This window comes from Ctenopharyngodon idella, chromosome 13, assembly GCF_019924925.1.
Source record: "Ctenopharyngodon idella isolate HZGC_01 chromosome 13, HZGC01, whole genome shotgun sequence".
NCBI classification, from domain to species: domain Eukaryota; kingdom Metazoa; phylum Chordata; class Actinopteri; order Cypriniformes; family Xenocyprididae; genus Ctenopharyngodon; species Ctenopharyngodon idella.
In genome coordinates this window covers 34,398,495-34,414,024 of record NC_067232.1, presented here as the reverse complement: position 1 = coordinate 34,414,024, position 15,530 = coordinate 34,398,495, and the positions used below count along the sequence as shown (strand labels likewise).

At 38.4% G+C, this 15,530-nt stretch overlaps 2 protein-coding genes across 4 annotated transcripts in view; one reads left to right on the top strand and one right to left on the bottom strand.

The window, feature by feature from the left end:
* The window catches only part of LOC127524473 (cullin-9), a 58,451-nt gene extending 49,652 nt beyond the window's left edge, over window positions 1–8,799 (top strand). For all 3 annotated transcript variants that reach the window (XM_051915974.1, XM_051915973.1, XM_051915972.1), the window contains 8 exons: window positions 2,510–2,673; window positions 2,905–2,998; window positions 3,578–3,652; window positions 3,743–3,853; window positions 3,943–4,060; window positions 6,082–6,215; window positions 7,329–7,420; window positions 7,494–8,799. In XM_051915974.1, coding sequence (XP_051771934.1) covers window positions 2,510–2,673; window positions 2,905–2,998; window positions 3,578–3,652; window positions 3,743–3,853; window positions 3,943–4,060; window positions 6,082–6,215; window positions 7,329–7,420; window positions 7,494–7,707 — 1,002 coding nt within the window. In that variant the 3' untranslated portion in view covers window positions 7,708–8,799. The remainder of the gene's footprint in view (window positions 1–2,509; window positions 2,674–2,904; window positions 2,999–3,577; window positions 3,653–3,742; window positions 3,854–3,942; window positions 4,061–6,081; window positions 6,216–7,328; window positions 7,421–7,493) is intronic.
* Window positions 8,800–10,807: 2,008 nt separating this feature from the next.
* LOC127524480 (tubulin alpha-8 chain-like) lies at window positions 10,808–13,288 on the bottom strand. Its single transcript, XM_051915992.1, has 4 exons — window positions 13,134–13,288; window positions 12,823–13,042; window positions 12,567–12,715; window positions 10,808–11,832 (listed from the first exon to the last, which is right to left on the bottom strand). The coding sequence occupies exons 1-4, from the start codon at window positions 13,134–13,136 to the stop codon at window positions 10,855–10,857; spliced, it is 1,350 nt and encodes a 449-aa protein (XP_051771952.1). The 5' UTR covers window positions 13,137–13,288; the 3' UTR covers window positions 10,808–10,854.
* Window positions 13,289–15,530: the final 2,242 nt, after the last annotated feature.

Here is a 15,530-nt window from a genome sequence, read left to right as displayed (position 1 = left end):
TATAGCGACCACCACCAGTTCAAAAATTAACTTTTCTAAAGGTTATAACTTTTGAACCCTTTGTTCTAGAAAAATTTAACTTAGTACACTCGATTTCTCTCTTCATGCTGATGCCATTCAACATCTTACATTAAGACTCCGGCCATTACAGTAGTGGACATTTTGAAAAGTACAGTATTCAGTTTTTTCGCTACTCCTCCTTCAAAATTTGTCCAAAATTTGATCAGATGATCTTTGGACTGAGACGCACAGAAATGACTGAACAGAATTTTTTTTTTATTCATCTTTGTTTAAAAGTTATGTTGTTGCAAACTTAATGAGGTCGACCCGAAATTGATTTAGAGGCTGTATCTCCACCAAACTTTGAGCAATCGAAACGAAAATCGGCATGCTTCGTCGGAACCATGATTTGAGGGTCCATGCCAGATTTGGAAACTGCGCCACCTACAGGTCATGAGATCTGAAAAATGGCTATTTTTGCTCATAACTTTTGAACAGTTTGTCAGAAAATCATAATCTTGGTGTCTATGCTGATTCTGATTTTGCCAGGATCGGATGAGCCATCCAGCCCTCATTTTGAATTTTGCCATAAATTCCAATATCTTTTAAACAATTTGACAAACAGTATCTTCACAAAAATTCATCAAAGGTGTCGTCATCAGAATGTCCTGAAGGTAGCTGAGAAGTTTGAACACAGTGCCACCTAGTGTTCCAGAGATATAACGATTTTTGCAAAAATGATTATAATTGAAAACATTGTCCAAATTTTTCTCTTTGTCATTTTGTTCCCTGGCTTATGGAGATTCTGACGATGTGTCATGTCATTTTTCTTAAATGTGACTGTCCGCCATATTGAAGCAAAGGAAAAACAGTTTTTTTCGCTACTCCTCCTACAAACTTTGCCTAATTTTGTCCCAAATCAGCTTAGATGATTTTTGGACCGAGCCACACAGAAATGGCTGAACAGATTTTTGATATTCGCTATCGTTCCTGAGAAATATGTCTCCAAAGTTGACCCTGCCTGTGTTTGTTTTCTTATGCTAGTTAGCTTAGTATGCTAAATGGTTATTTTGTAAAAGTTGCTTCTGTTCCAGTCTTTCTGAGAATTAAATAAACCGAACTTATTAAATATAACATGGGTTGCATTTTTATAAAAATTCTTCATTTTGAGTTAATTCTCGCTTGAACTACTGAACTTCAGCAGGTGTGTGAACATGCGCCTGCCCAGTGGCACAACGACAAGATTGATAGGTATCTGATCCAGAGATTGTGGGGTAACTTTATAAACTTGTGTGTAATGTTGTGTCATTTCAATTTCTTTATTATCCGGATAAGCGTTGTACTAATTTATTCCACTTGGATTAGATATACGTGTGTGTTTGTTCATTCTGTGTTCGTTCTCATCTGAACTTCTGCTCATTTCTGCTCATCCGCATTGCACTAAGCCCCGAAGAGCCCCGTGAAACTGCTTGCAGTTCTTGTTATTATCATTATTTTAAAATGTATTAAAATAGATTTAAATTATAAATCTATTTCACGGTATTGCTGTTTGTACCTTATTTTTGATCAAATAAATGCAGCCTTTGTGAGCATAAGAGACTCAAAAATATTTTAAAATCTTAATTGTTCCAAACTTTTGACAAGTAATATGTTTAGAACCATTAATATGTTTTGCATTGCATTGACAACAAAGCACATAATTACAAATTATTAATAGATCATGGTAGTATGTTTTATTGCCTTTTATGTTGTGTTGATTTAAATAAGAAAACAAAATATAAATATTTTATTGTATTTTGTACTTTTTTAGTATTTTTACAGTTTAAAAAAAAATAATAGGTACATTGTGATGTCATGGCTTTTGCCGCCTCTGAGGAAAAAATTCACTCTCAAAATCTTTTGTTTTGATGCCTAAAGATGGACTTTTTTTTTTTTTTTATCAGCGATATAAATCTGAGTTGGTCTGCAGAGCAGCTCCAGTCTTGTCTTGACAGTCTTGTATACAGTTTTTCATATACTCTAATCCAAGTCAATACATTTTATGTATGCCACCATTGGCCCCAACCTATATTATGTGACTCAAGAGGCCTCAGTTCATCACATGTTTTCTCATATGATGGTAGCACAAAGAGTCATCAGTTCATCATCGCATATCGGCACAAGATCATCTCATGGTTTTTATTAATGGCAACTTTTATGTGAGGACATTCCATTCTCTTATAGGCCTCAACATACACAGTTAAATATAGCTATAATAGTTGAATAATTGTGTACTGTAAATGGTTTATATTCACATTGATTATACTTTATTAATTTAAATACAGTTTAATAGAAATCTTACACAGTGAATGTTGGAAATTACAAGGAGGTTACATGTGTATTGTAAGATACAACCAATAAGCTTTAAAAGTATAAGCCATGGTTTTATGAAATGATTGAGATAAACACCTGTGTTTGTGCTGCCTAATCTGTACTCACGCCTCATTAATCTCTTTCGTCCAATCATCAGGCGCACTACCCAGCCAGCTGCAGTCACATGTCTCAATGGATGGATGATGGAGGCTATTATGAGGGGATGAGTATGGAAGCACAGAGTAAACACCTGGCCAAACTTATATCCAAGCGATGCCCCAGCTGCCAGGCTCAGATTGAGAAGAATGAGGGTTGCCTACAGTGAGTGTACATGCTTTAATCGGTTTCATCACTACCACTATAGAATGCTTGAAGATGTCTAATTTCTGTTTACTTTTTTGAACTACACTACTTAAATGTGCACTTAAAAAAAATTTGTTTATAAAGAAATTGTTAGATCAGAGAATGTGTATTAATGATCAAGTTTGAACTAGAACTGTGCAACAGTTAACTTTACTACTAAATTTATACCTTATATCTATCTCTATGTAGTATGACATGTGCCAAATGTAATCATGGATTTTGCTGGAGATGTCTGAAGCCATGGAAGCCAACACATAAAGATTATTATAACTGCTCAGCCATGGTAAGTATCTTCAGAAGACTGATTGCAAAATGATCTTGTACGTGTGAACTAAGGTTGCAGATAAATCATTCTTGTCCCTCGGAGTTAAAGAGTTTGTTAGTTCACCCAAAAATAAAAGTTCTGTCATTAATTACTCACCCTAATGTCGTTCCACACCGTAAGACCTTCGTTCATCTTAGGAACACAAATTAAGATATTTTTGATAATCGAAGAGGTATATGACTCGTCCATAGACAGCAATATAATCAACACTTTCAAGGTCCAGAAAGGTACTAAAGACATTGTTAAAACAGTCCAAGTGATTAAAGAGGTTCAACCTTAACTTTTTGTGCTCAAAAACAAAACAAAAATAACTTTATTCAACAATATCTTCTCTCCTGTGTCATTCTCGTACGCTGTTTACGTTACTAATACTGAGCCAGCGTTCTGACATAGCACCTGGTAGTGCTGGACGTAACAGAAATTTTGGCACCTAGGTTTAAATTCAGACACTGATTTTAAATATTTGCATGTTGTAAATATTCAGACTTCTTGGCCCAGCCCTAAAGGTTCTCTGTATCTCTTAATATGCAATCACAGGTGAGTAAAGCTGCAAGGCAAGAGAAGAAGTTCCAAGACTACAATGAGAGATGCACATTTCATAACCAAGCCAAGGTTTGTTGGAGCTATTAATCAAGTTCATTTCAAACTTTTGAAATTCTGTTCAAGTTTAGTATGTAAGTATCTGTCTGTTGCTTTCTGTAGGACTTTGCGATCAACCTGGAGAACAAGGTGTTTTCTATAAATGAAGCTTTACAGATGAAGTCTTTGACATTTGTGATTGACGCCTGCAAGATTCTTGCTCAAGCTCGAAAGGTGGGAATCTTAAATGGCTTTAATTTATTTTGATATTTTCATTTGTTTTCTTTATCCTTATGGTTGTATTTGTGTAATTTGTCGTGTAGGTGCTGGCGTACTCCTGTGTGTACAGCTATTACAACCAGGACACTGAGAAGATGGATGTGATGGAGCAACAGACAGAAGCTCTGGACCTTCATACTAACGCCCTGCAGATCCTGCTTGGTGGGTGTTAGGGAAAGCTCCCTCTGCACTCTGACATTCAGTCATTGTGTACTGTTTTTGAGTAATGATGAGAATGTTTTGGAAAGACAAATGCAACGAAGACCACAAACTTTTTTCAATCGACCTTGGTTATGGAAGTATTTTTCCCATTCATATTCTTGAAATGCCTCCTGAGATTTTAAATTAATATTTCAATAATTTAATGACATTGACATGTTCATGGTTTTCTAATGTCAGTTAATGGTGACATGACATGCAGGTAAATAGATAAAATATCTAATCTTTTATTAGTAACTATTTTATTTTGACTTTGTAGCTAGACTTTAAAGTGGACTCAAACCTCTTTTTTATTTTATTTACACTGCGAGTTGCAATACTGATATTCATGTCTATTAATGCTTCACTTTCACTCGTTCAAACTCTCAAGCTTTAAATAATTCTCTTTTTTTTTAGCTTTTATTTTGCCGTAATACTGACGAAATGCTGTAAACTTCTGTCCACAAAAAATGTTGGAAATTCTGTGAATGTTTAAATGAAGTAAACCTAGCACACGTTAAACTCCTAAATGCGCATTAAACTCGCAGCGCATGCATGGAGTTCACTGCATTTGCTGTGAACCGAGAAGCTTTCAGACACTGAATATAACATGTTATTGCAAAACATGTCCTACACACAAAAGCCTTCATTATGTTAAAAATAAATAAATTCATCAAAATAAAAATTGTTAAAAGGTTACATCTAAAGGAAATCTGGATATTCGGGACATTCATTGCTTTTATCTTTAAATAATTTTGTTAGTATTAGTATTGTTAGTATTGTCCTGACTTTCAGTCAACTCCGTCAGGATTTTTTATAATTCTAAATAAATCAGGAAATGTCATGGTCGTCTTCAACTCTGAGAAGCACTAACTATTTCCTGCTCATTGTGGATCTCACAGTAAGACACATAGTCCTGGAAGTTTTATATTTTTTTTATATTTTATACAATGTTGAAATCTCTGCGGCCACAGCATTAACATGTCAACTCCGTCATCCCGGTGTAATCGTTTCTGTAAATAGTTGTGGGATAAATCTTGGCATTTTTGATATGTCTATTAAGGCAGCTACAACTGAGAAAGAAAACAGAATTGCTCCATTGTACAACACGTGGTTAAGGTGGAAAAATATTCAATTTTTTCATCTCCGTCAGACATCAACTCCGTCAGGTCCAATGGTTGACAAGTGCTCTCAAAAAGTCTATATAATGTGATTCAATATGTTTTTTGCATATGGTGAATTTTTCTAATATTGTTCATGATTCTATGTTCATATACTGTATATCTGGCCCCACCAGGACCTTTGTCAAAACCGTCAGTATTTGTCAACACGTCAGTATTTGTCAACTCTGTCGGTTTTTAACATCAAGTAAAGGTTTTTGTTAATTTTGAAAGAAATGTCTTTTTCTTCTTTCAATTCATTGTGTTAAAATATTAAAACATCAGCTGAACTACTTGATATCATGTCTGATTTACCTAAGAACATTCGTTATATATGTTTAATATTAAAAAGGAGGTTAGAGAATTAAGGAATTTAGGAACTGGATTATTTATAATAACCCCAACCCAAGAAAACAATTTAGAGAATTAATTTTTTTTCCACTTTGCTCCTTTACTGAAACACCGTTATTACATAACTGAAGACTTTACACTGTTGTTGGATGTATCAAATTAAAATATCATACTTTTTAATGCGTCTGACGGAGTTGACACAAATTTAAGTTCTGAAGTGAATAAATGTGTTGTTTGTTTTTTTTTTTCTAAAAATTTACATTTTCAGAAATACCTGTTCCCTGACATGGTTCATTAGCCGAGACCTTTGTCTACAAATAAATCAGTTTAAAAATAATGTATTATTAAATGATGATAACTAACTTTTAAAACATGTTTTTTGTCCCTTATCTCAAGAATCAATTAATTATTAGCTTTTCATCTACCTGCTCTAATTCAATTATGTTTCATGATGGTTGTGATTTTTGGTTTCAGAGGAGACCCTGCTGCAGTGCACTGATCTTGCATCCTGTGTCCGACTCCTAAAACCTGAGCACCTTAATACTGGCCTAGAGCTTATTCGCCGTATTCAGGAGCGTCTTGTGGCCATCCTCCAGCACTCCACTCAGGTAAATCTACTCTTACATATTCTCACTTGTGTACTTTTTTTAGGCTTAAAGGGGGGGTATCACACACAGTTTCTGCCAATCTCATGTTAATCTTGAGTACATTCTAGAGTAACAATGCATTCTTCATATCTCCAAAAAGTCTTTAGTTTTGTCATATTTATAAAAGATAGATATGCTAAACCGAGTCTTTCCGAAAAAAGCCGAGCTCCTGGAGGCGTGTCTGCAGTCAGTGCTGTGGGTGGAGCTAAAGTCACGAGCGCGCACAGCTTTTGCGTAGAGATCGTCTGCTAGCTGCGACATCATTATAAATAAATAGGGAACAAAAAACATTTGTGGTGTTTACATTATATGCACTTGCGCACTGATTGCCAACAAAACACAGACATCTGATGCATCTTTACTCACCAATCGCGATCTGCAAATCCAGCGCCGAACTGGGACTTGTTTACAAAGTATTCATCACCGAAATCCCGGGAACAAACAAACATACATGTACAACTCCATTGCTGCCCCGGAAAAACAAACTTCATCCTCTGTTCCCTTGACGCTGGGTTCTTTGGGAAGCTGAAAAAGGTAATCTTTCCCTCACAACCAAAAACAAACTCCTTTGGTGACAGGAGCTGCGTCTCATTTCGGAGGCTGCGTCCTTCGGAGGTTGCATTTGAAGGCTGAATACTTCATCAAGGATGTCATATTTAAGAAAAGTAACCGTAATAAAATTGACTGATATTCATTGTGAGGTGTAAAATACTGTAATTTCTTACTTGCGTTGCAATCTAACAGTTATTTTTCTTAAATGAGACTGCCTCGATGATGTATACAGCCTTCAAAGGGCGAAGTGCCTATACAAGGAATTCCGCTCTCTTTTGACGTCATACAGGCCATACTCGAAAAAAACCTCTCTGAAACCGGAAGTAGTGTATTTGGCACAGAAATACTCCGTCATACGTCCAACTCGTGTTTTGAAACTTTGGCCATGTTTAGCATGAGAATGCAACTCTTTAACAGTGTAAATAAGTCAGAATGCATGAAATAGCATTACACCCCCCCTTTAAACATTCAAAGCAACACATTTGACCACATTTTGACCTGATAAATGGTCTTTACTGGCAGGACTTCCGTGTAGGATATCAATCCAAGACTGGGTCAGACCAGGAGACGGCGCAGGCCTCTAATCTGGCTAACCACACAGATGCCAACAAAGAGTGAGCAACCACACATTTACAGAGAAATGCCACTGACACTGTGCAGGTTCTTTAATTTTTTGTATAATTTCAGGTCCAAATCAGATGGAGGCTCTGAGTCCGGAGACTCCGACAACAACAACAACGAGGACCCCGGCGATGAAGCAGAAGAGGATGATGAGTATGACGATGAATACGTTCCTGAATGGCACGAGGATTACGATGAGGAAGACATTGATGATGACGACTTCTTTTCTGATGACGATGAATCTGAAAACTTAGAGAGGGACTTCAGCCCTTTTGACTAAATGACCCTGAGAGTGATACACAATGCTTACCGAATGCCTACTAATGTATAAGTAGACACTACAAATACCACACCCATATAAGAACGAAAAAAAAGCGAATATTTGTTGTGGGAATCCAGAGTTTTGAGCAAGTTTCTCTGTAGCGTGGTCTTTGCTTCGCACTTAGCACCTACTTTGAGCCCTAGCATAAATTGGTTGTTACACCAAAAGTGGTATTTCACGTTTATTTAGGTTTATGCTACAGTTTCTTTATCTTACGAAATTGTAAGTTCGTTCATGGCTGATGAGGGTACTCCACTAAGTTCAATGAAGGATCTTAATTATTGATGTTATATTGTAGAGGTGATATTTTTTGAAACTGTTCATAGTTTTGTTATTAACAAATGACATTTTTTGGTAAAAAAATTGAAAAAGAAGGGATGTGTAAACGTTAAGAAAGCAGTTTTTTTTTTTTTTTTTTATCTGGTCAAAGGTGTCGGCATTGTGTGTTTAGTTTGAATACCAAAAGAAAACTTGCCTTTATTCTATTTTAAATTTCTTTAAATGCCTTCATATATGACATTAAGTTGGTTGATCGCCATTTGAATGATTGTAAGCATTTGAATTTGGTAATATTTGCAAAGATTTTGAAAAGAGAAAAACATCAGCATCCGTGTTTAAGGGCTGCATGAAAAATGACTAGTCTTTCAGACAACAGTCCATGACAAGGATGGTGCTTTATCTACCTGCTGATTGTGTCAAGCACCAGAACCCTACAAACTCCAAAATTTCCTTTAGCCTGTCTCATTAAGATGCAGTAATGGCAATAAATATTTAAAAGTATTGTAGCTTGTCGCATTATTTGCTAAGCAAAACATACTGTTATCGCTTTGTTTTTTTTCCTCAAAAAAAAAAAAAGAAAAAAGTTTTAATGCTTTGGACGTTTATGTTCACTTGTATAGAGATGGAGATATAAAATATCATCCAAAGTCCAATTTTGAATTGAGATAAACCTATATATTCATATACTGTCCATCTTCTGAAATGTTTTCTCTGTTCAACTTAACTCAAGTTACTCAACTTCAGCTCACAAAATAAATGCTTTTCTTCAAATTGAGTGTAGAGGGGGTTTTTTTCCTATTATTTTTTGCATGCAATACAGTGTGGAAAATTAGCCAAAGAAAAGCTCCCAGACATCTTTTAATAGTGAGGAGGAAATCTTAAGGCCGGAACACACCAAGCCGACGCCGACGAACTAGTGGCGACGAAAGCAGACTGCGGGGTTGGCTCACGTCGGCAGTGTCTGGGTCCAAAGTTGCCCTGACACACCAAACCAATGCTCAACACCTGACGGCCAAGTAGCACGTCCGTTCTGCGCCTGCGTAAGATGAAATGCATTTCTGTACCAGCAGGTGGCAGTAGCTGAACGGCCAATCAGAATGATCAGATGGCCCGACGGACCGACGAGCTCCGACGCCGATTCAACATTTCGAATTGGCCAAAAAAAAAGCCGTCGAGGACCAACTTCAGCCGACGGTGCGGAACACACTGAGAAAACTTAGTCGGCCGACCGCCGGCTTGGTGTGTTCCTGCCTTTAGGAGGAACTGACCTACCTTTGTTTTTTTTGCACTCCACTTAATTATCTTTAATTCCAGAAAGCATGCTTGGCAAAAGTCCTAGAAGTAGTTCAGGCTACAAAACCATCTCAAGTCCCCTGCATTTTGATCTGAGGGCGTTAATGCAGGATCTGTACTAGTACTGAAACTAAGATGCAGCAAGAGGTCTGTAATACCTGCAGAAAGCCGTCCATTAGTTTCCATTCTTCTCAATGCCAGTTGCTCTGCTGCTGCTGCAGGACCCTCAGAAGTGTGAGATTTGAAGTCTGACATCTTTGCCATAGACACTCAAGTTGTTTTGATCCAATTACCCAAGCTCTAAATGTCATTTGACTAATCACTCTGGAGCCACGGAACGTAGGTGTGTCCCAATTTGCATACTTGTGAACTATTCTGTGCCATTGAGTGCAAGTAGTGTGTTAACATTGAAAATTCCAAAATCCACTTCAATTTTCGAATGATGCACTTAATTCAGGACATTTTTCTTAGTCAACTCAATGGCAAAATGTATCCCAATTTAGCTGAACTCAATCTAACCACAAAAACGAAGGGCCTGCCCAATACCCACACTTGAGGTTTTTGCACTTGACCACTTGCATGACATATTTCCTGTATTTGGCCACTTATGAAGCAGATTTACTGTGGCAGTTCCATTCAGTATGGGGTGAACCAGAGATTCAAACATTTGATTTCTGTGTTTGGCTACTCTTGCCATTTGTGGAATTGACTAAGGCCCGGTTTACACCTGGTGTTTTAATCCATCTCTTTTGTTAACTTTCAACCACTTCCGTCTGGATTTCTTCTATATATGGGTTTCAGATCTTTCAAGCAAACAGACAAAATAAGCTCACAATTTATATATGAATGTGCCCAGAGAAGATGGAAACACGTTTACATGCTAGGTCTGTAGGCAGAGAGCATGTGGTCTTTCGTGGCTGTTCGAACACACTCAACCACACAAGTGCTTACACTATGAAAGTAATCCAGTTTTCGACTACCTCTGCAAGCAGTTTACACCTGTATGTAACGTTGCCCACTTCTAAATACCAGATGTAAACAAATGTTTCAAGATGGCCCCTGACAATGATACTGCAGCACTGTAGGAGCCATTTAGAGTTCAGTTATATTGGACCCCATAGTATCCAGCAAGCTCCACGTTACACAGTTGTAGGTATGTAATTTAAATCAATCATGCAGTTTTTCCTCTTCCAGCATTGGAAATTTAAGGTAGAGAAACTTTTAAATTTAAGCATATTTTTGGAATTGGTTCACATTTTACCAAGAGGCTGTTTGAAACCAGATGCAAGTGAGTGATAGTTACATTAGGAGTTACACTTAAACAGAAAACTGATCTCACACATAATGAAGCCCTCACCACTCTGAAATGTGATTACAGCTGAACTGTGGCTCAGTTATGTTCCCTAAATGCCCAAAGACACAAAATCAACCCCAACAACCACATGAGCAAGGTTATGAAGGCAAAACTATTCAAACCACCAAAGAGTTCTAATTTATCAAGTTTATTTACTCAAATAAGTACATTTATCATCTTCAATATTCTTCTTCATCCTCCCCACAGTCCTCAGTGGAATCAGCACCAACCTCCTCGTAGTCTTTCTCCAGGGCAGCCATGTCTTCCCGAGCCTCCGAGAACTCCCCTTCCTCCATCCCTTCACCCACGTACCAGTGAACAAAAGCCCTCTTCGCATACATCAGGTCAAACTTGTGGTCCAGGCGGCCCCATGCTTCTGCGATGGCAGTGGTGTTGCTTAGCATGCAGACAGCTCTCTGCACTTTGGCCAGATCCCCTCCTGGCACGACGGTGGGTGGCTGGTAGTTGATTCCCACCTTAAAACCAGTTGGACACCAGTCTACAAACTGGATGGAGCGCCTCGTCTTGATGTTGGCTATGGCGCCGTTGACATCTTTCGGAACCACATCACCACGGTACAGCAAACAGCAGGCCATGTATTTTCCACGGCGAGGGTCACACTTCACCATCTGGTTTGCTGGCTCGAAGCAGGCATTGGTGATCTCCGGTACGGAGAGCTGCTCATGGTAGGCCTTTTCGGCCGAAATGATGGGGGAGTAGGTGACCAATGGAAAGTGAATGCGAGGGTACGGGACCAGGTTGGTCTGGAACTCCGTGAGGTCGACGTTTAGCGCACCGTCAAAGCGCAGTGACGCCGTAATGGAGGACACAATCTGGGCGATGAGCCTGTTCAGGTTAGTGTATGAGGGACGCTCGATATCGAGGTTCCGCTTACAGATGTCAAAGATGGCTTCGTTATCCACCATGAAGGAGCAGTCCGAGTGCTCGAGAGTGGTGTGGGTCGTAAGGATCGAGTTGTAGGGCTCAACCACAGCTGTGCTGACTTGTGGGGCAGGATACACAGAAAACTCCAACTTTGACTTTTTACCATAATCGACAGACAATCGCTCCATCAGCAGAGATGAGAAACCAGAGCCTGTTCCTCCACCAAAACTGTGGAAGATCAGGAACCCCTGCAGACCGGTGCACTGGTCCGCCTAGAGAGGAATCAGAGGAAAGAAGGAGAGGTGGGTTTTTAAATACAGCCAGCAATCTTGCAAATGACTTTAAAGTCAAGTCAAGTCACCTTTATTTATATAGCGCTTTTTACAATGTAGATTGTGTCAAAGCAGCTTTACATTGATAACTGGTACATTATTTGGCTGCACAGCAGCTCTTAAAAGAATAGTGTCAATGCAGGCAGATCAAAGCACTGTTGAATATCAAAAGTCAAGTCAAATGTCAAGTGTCCCCAACTAAGCAAGCCAAAGGCGACAGCGGCAAGGAACCCAAACGCCATCAGGTGACATCAGGTGGCAGACAAGTGGCAAATAGGTGTTTAAATGGAGAAAAAAAAAAAAAAAAAAAACCTTGGGAGAAACCAGGCTTAGTCGGGGGGCCAGTTCTCCTCTGGCCAACAGTTATGATAGCTACCTGAATCGTAACAAATAAGTCCGACAGGATCGCAACATTCAAAGTATTTATTCCAGTCCCATCCAATTGAGGATTAAAGGGTTGAATGTTCACAATAAAAATGCCACAGAAAAAAAACCATTCTAGGCTCCCCAAGAACTTCTCAGTGAACAGTTCTTAAAACTGTCTCATTCTTTCCAAGTTCTCATTTTTTTCCCTAAGTGTGAAGAACATTTTATCTGAAGAATCTTTTGTGCAATGGCAAAGTTCTACTTTGCACTACTAGCTCATTAGTAGTGTTCACTATTGCTCAACTCACCATTTTGCGCATCCGGTCGAGCACGGAGTCTACAATCTCTTTGCCAATGGTATAGTGACCACGAGCATAATTATTGGCAGCATCCTCCTTGCCACTGATGAGCTGCTCAGGGTGGTACAGCTGTCGATAGTGTCCGTTACGGATCTCATCTGCATTTCAAACAAAAGAGATAAGAATATAAAGCTACACTCAACATAAAGCAACATGAATCTTGAATATGAATAAGATAAAAAGCCTGAATTGAGTTCAGTCTCACCAACTACTGTCGGCTCCAGATCAATAAACACTGCACGAGGAACATACTTCCCAGCACCAGTTTCACTGAAGAAAGTGCCAAAAGAGGAGTCAACCAATGAGCTTCCATCATTAAGGATGGTCCCATCTGGCTGGAAGCCATGCTCCAAACAATACAACTCCCAGCAAGAGTTACCCATCTGGATACCTGCTTGACCAATATGTATGGAGATGCACTCCCTCTGGTTTGACCAAAACAAGCACAAACACAATCATGACTGCAGTGAAGTGGTTAAACAGTACCATAGTGAAGATGACAATCAATAAACTCACCATTATGCTCAAGTATCACAGCAAGTAGGAACTAATACAGAGCCTTTAAATCCTGGAAATATAAAACACAAACTAAGCTTCCAAAAGTTATTAACTGTTGCCTTTCTAAAAGAAATCACCTCACCTCCACAGCCACACCAAACCACCCACCTGATCTTCATTTATACAGGTGTCAAATTAGGGCGTGGCTCTTAATGAACTCTACCTGAGATAATGCTAACAAAGGTAATTAGCCTTGCAGATTCAAACAGAATAAGCTTGTATTTTTAAAGTTGAGTTTACAAAAATAAACTATTTAACATAATACTACAAGTAGATCCCCAAAGGGCAGATTTTCTTGATTTAATATTTAGGCTATTGAATTAATGTGTTTTGTCAGATTAAAATGTGTTATGAACCAGTTTCATTCACTTTAAATATCACAAACAGGTTCATCATGTGTGAGTTTGATGTGATGTATGAATGATTGCAAGACTGTTAAAGCCTCATATCATGCCAGCAGGAGAATATTTGCTGTTCCACAAGATTGATTGTCAAATCAGGCCATTAAACTTTGTGGGGTAGTTAAATAATTCAAATTCAATCATCAGCTTGCCTTTTCAAGCTCGTCCTAGGCTGTTGATCTTATCTTCACCTAATTGAGCACACCGCAGATAGGGATGGTGGTGGCAAATGCTTTTTGATTTGCTGAAGCATTGAAAAGTCATTAGGCCTGGCGTTGCTTGTTTTTCACAAATTGACGTGTATCTCCTGAACGCAACATCCAACCTTGACAAAGTTTAATACACATAGATCACAGGACATTCTGAGGATGCACACCAAGTGGCATCATAATTGCACATATAGGGGGCAATACAACTGTAAATCCATAATAATGCCGTAATTGTATAATCAATGAAGTTGAAAAAACATGGCCACCAGCAGCCAATCAAATTTCAGCTGCTAATAATGTTAAATTTGAATGGCCTACTACTGCTGTAAAATTAATATAATTATACATTTTGTGTAAACAAGTATGTGAACCAATTTTTGAGAAAATTGTCCACAAAGTGGCGGGATAGTAAGCAACTTCATGTATTCGCTAATAACTCCACATCCATTCATGACAGCATCAAAACTGTTTCTTCTGAATCTTTGCCTGAATCCATTACAAGTGCATATCTCATTTTTATATTTTTCTATAAAATGTAGCCTATCTGCCATTTGAATTATCTAGAAAAACATCCTTTTTCAAACACCTCCTAGGCATTTTGTCAGATCTTCAACAATCTTTGCACACATCTGCTCAAGACCAATGGATCTCAACCTTTTTGACTTCAAGGCCCACCCATTGTCCACAACAAATTTGAAGGATCCTGGCTCTTGCCTGATTGTAACCCTTCTTCTTCCAATTATATTCATCTGACCTTTTCCTCTTTGGTAATACAGGTGCTGGTCATATAATTAGAATATCAACAAAAAGTTCATTTTTTTATTATAAATTATTTTTAAAAATGAAACTTTCATATATTCTAGATTCCCTAAATGTAAAGTAAAACATTTCAAAAGTTTTTTTTTTAAATTTTGATGATTAGAGCGTACAGCTCATGAAAGTCCAAAATCCAGTATTTCAAAATATTAGAATATTTCCTAAGATCAATCAAAAAATGGATTTGCAAAACAGTAAAGTTCAAGTATTTTAAAGTATGTTCTTTTGTGCACTCAATACTTGATCGGCAGGACATATTACAGCAAATGACTTGCTCTTAGCACAAATTACTGCATCAGTGAAGTGTGGCATGGAAGTGATCAGCCTGTGGCACTGCTGAGGCACTATTGAGCCTTCAGATCATCTGTATATTGTTGGATCGACTGTTTCTCATCTTTCTCTTGAAAATATCCCATAGATGCAGGTCAGGCATATTGGCTGGCCAATAAAGCACAGTAATATCATGCTCAGCAAACCACTTGGAAGTGGTTTTTGCACTGTGGGCAGGTGCTAAAGTCCTGCTGGAAAAGGAAATCAGCATCTCCATAAAGCTTGTCAGCAGATGGAAGCATAAAGTGCTCCAAAATCTCCTGGAAGATGGCTGCATTGACTTTGCACTTGATAAAACACAATGGACCAACACCAGCAGACATCACGGCCCCCCTAAATCATTATTGACTTCAGAAACTTCACACTAGACTTCAAGCAGCTTGGATTCTGTGCCTCTCCGGTCTTCCTTCAGACTCTGGGACCATGATTTCAACATGAAATGCAAAATTTACTTTTATCTGAAAAGAGGATTTTCGACCACTGTTCACTGTCCAGTTCTTTTTCTCCTTAGCCCAGGTAAGATGCTTCTGACGTTGTCTCTGGTTCAGAAGTGGCTTGGTAGTCCTTTTCCTGAAGATGTCTGAGTGTGGTGACTCTTG

What these genes read in the sequence shown, in the direction of transcription:
- LOC127524480 (XM_051915992.1), bottom strand. An exon ending in TCTGGAGCCGACAGTAGTTG is followed by an intron (nt 12,716 to 12,822) that starts GTGAGACTGAAC and finishes TTTGAAATGCAG; the next exon opens with ATGAGATCCGTAACGGACAC. An exon ending in TCGACCGGATGCGCAAAATG is followed by an intron (nt 11,833 to 12,566) that starts GTGAGTTGAGCA and finishes ATTCCTCTCTAG; the next exon opens with GCGGACCAGTGCACCGGTCT.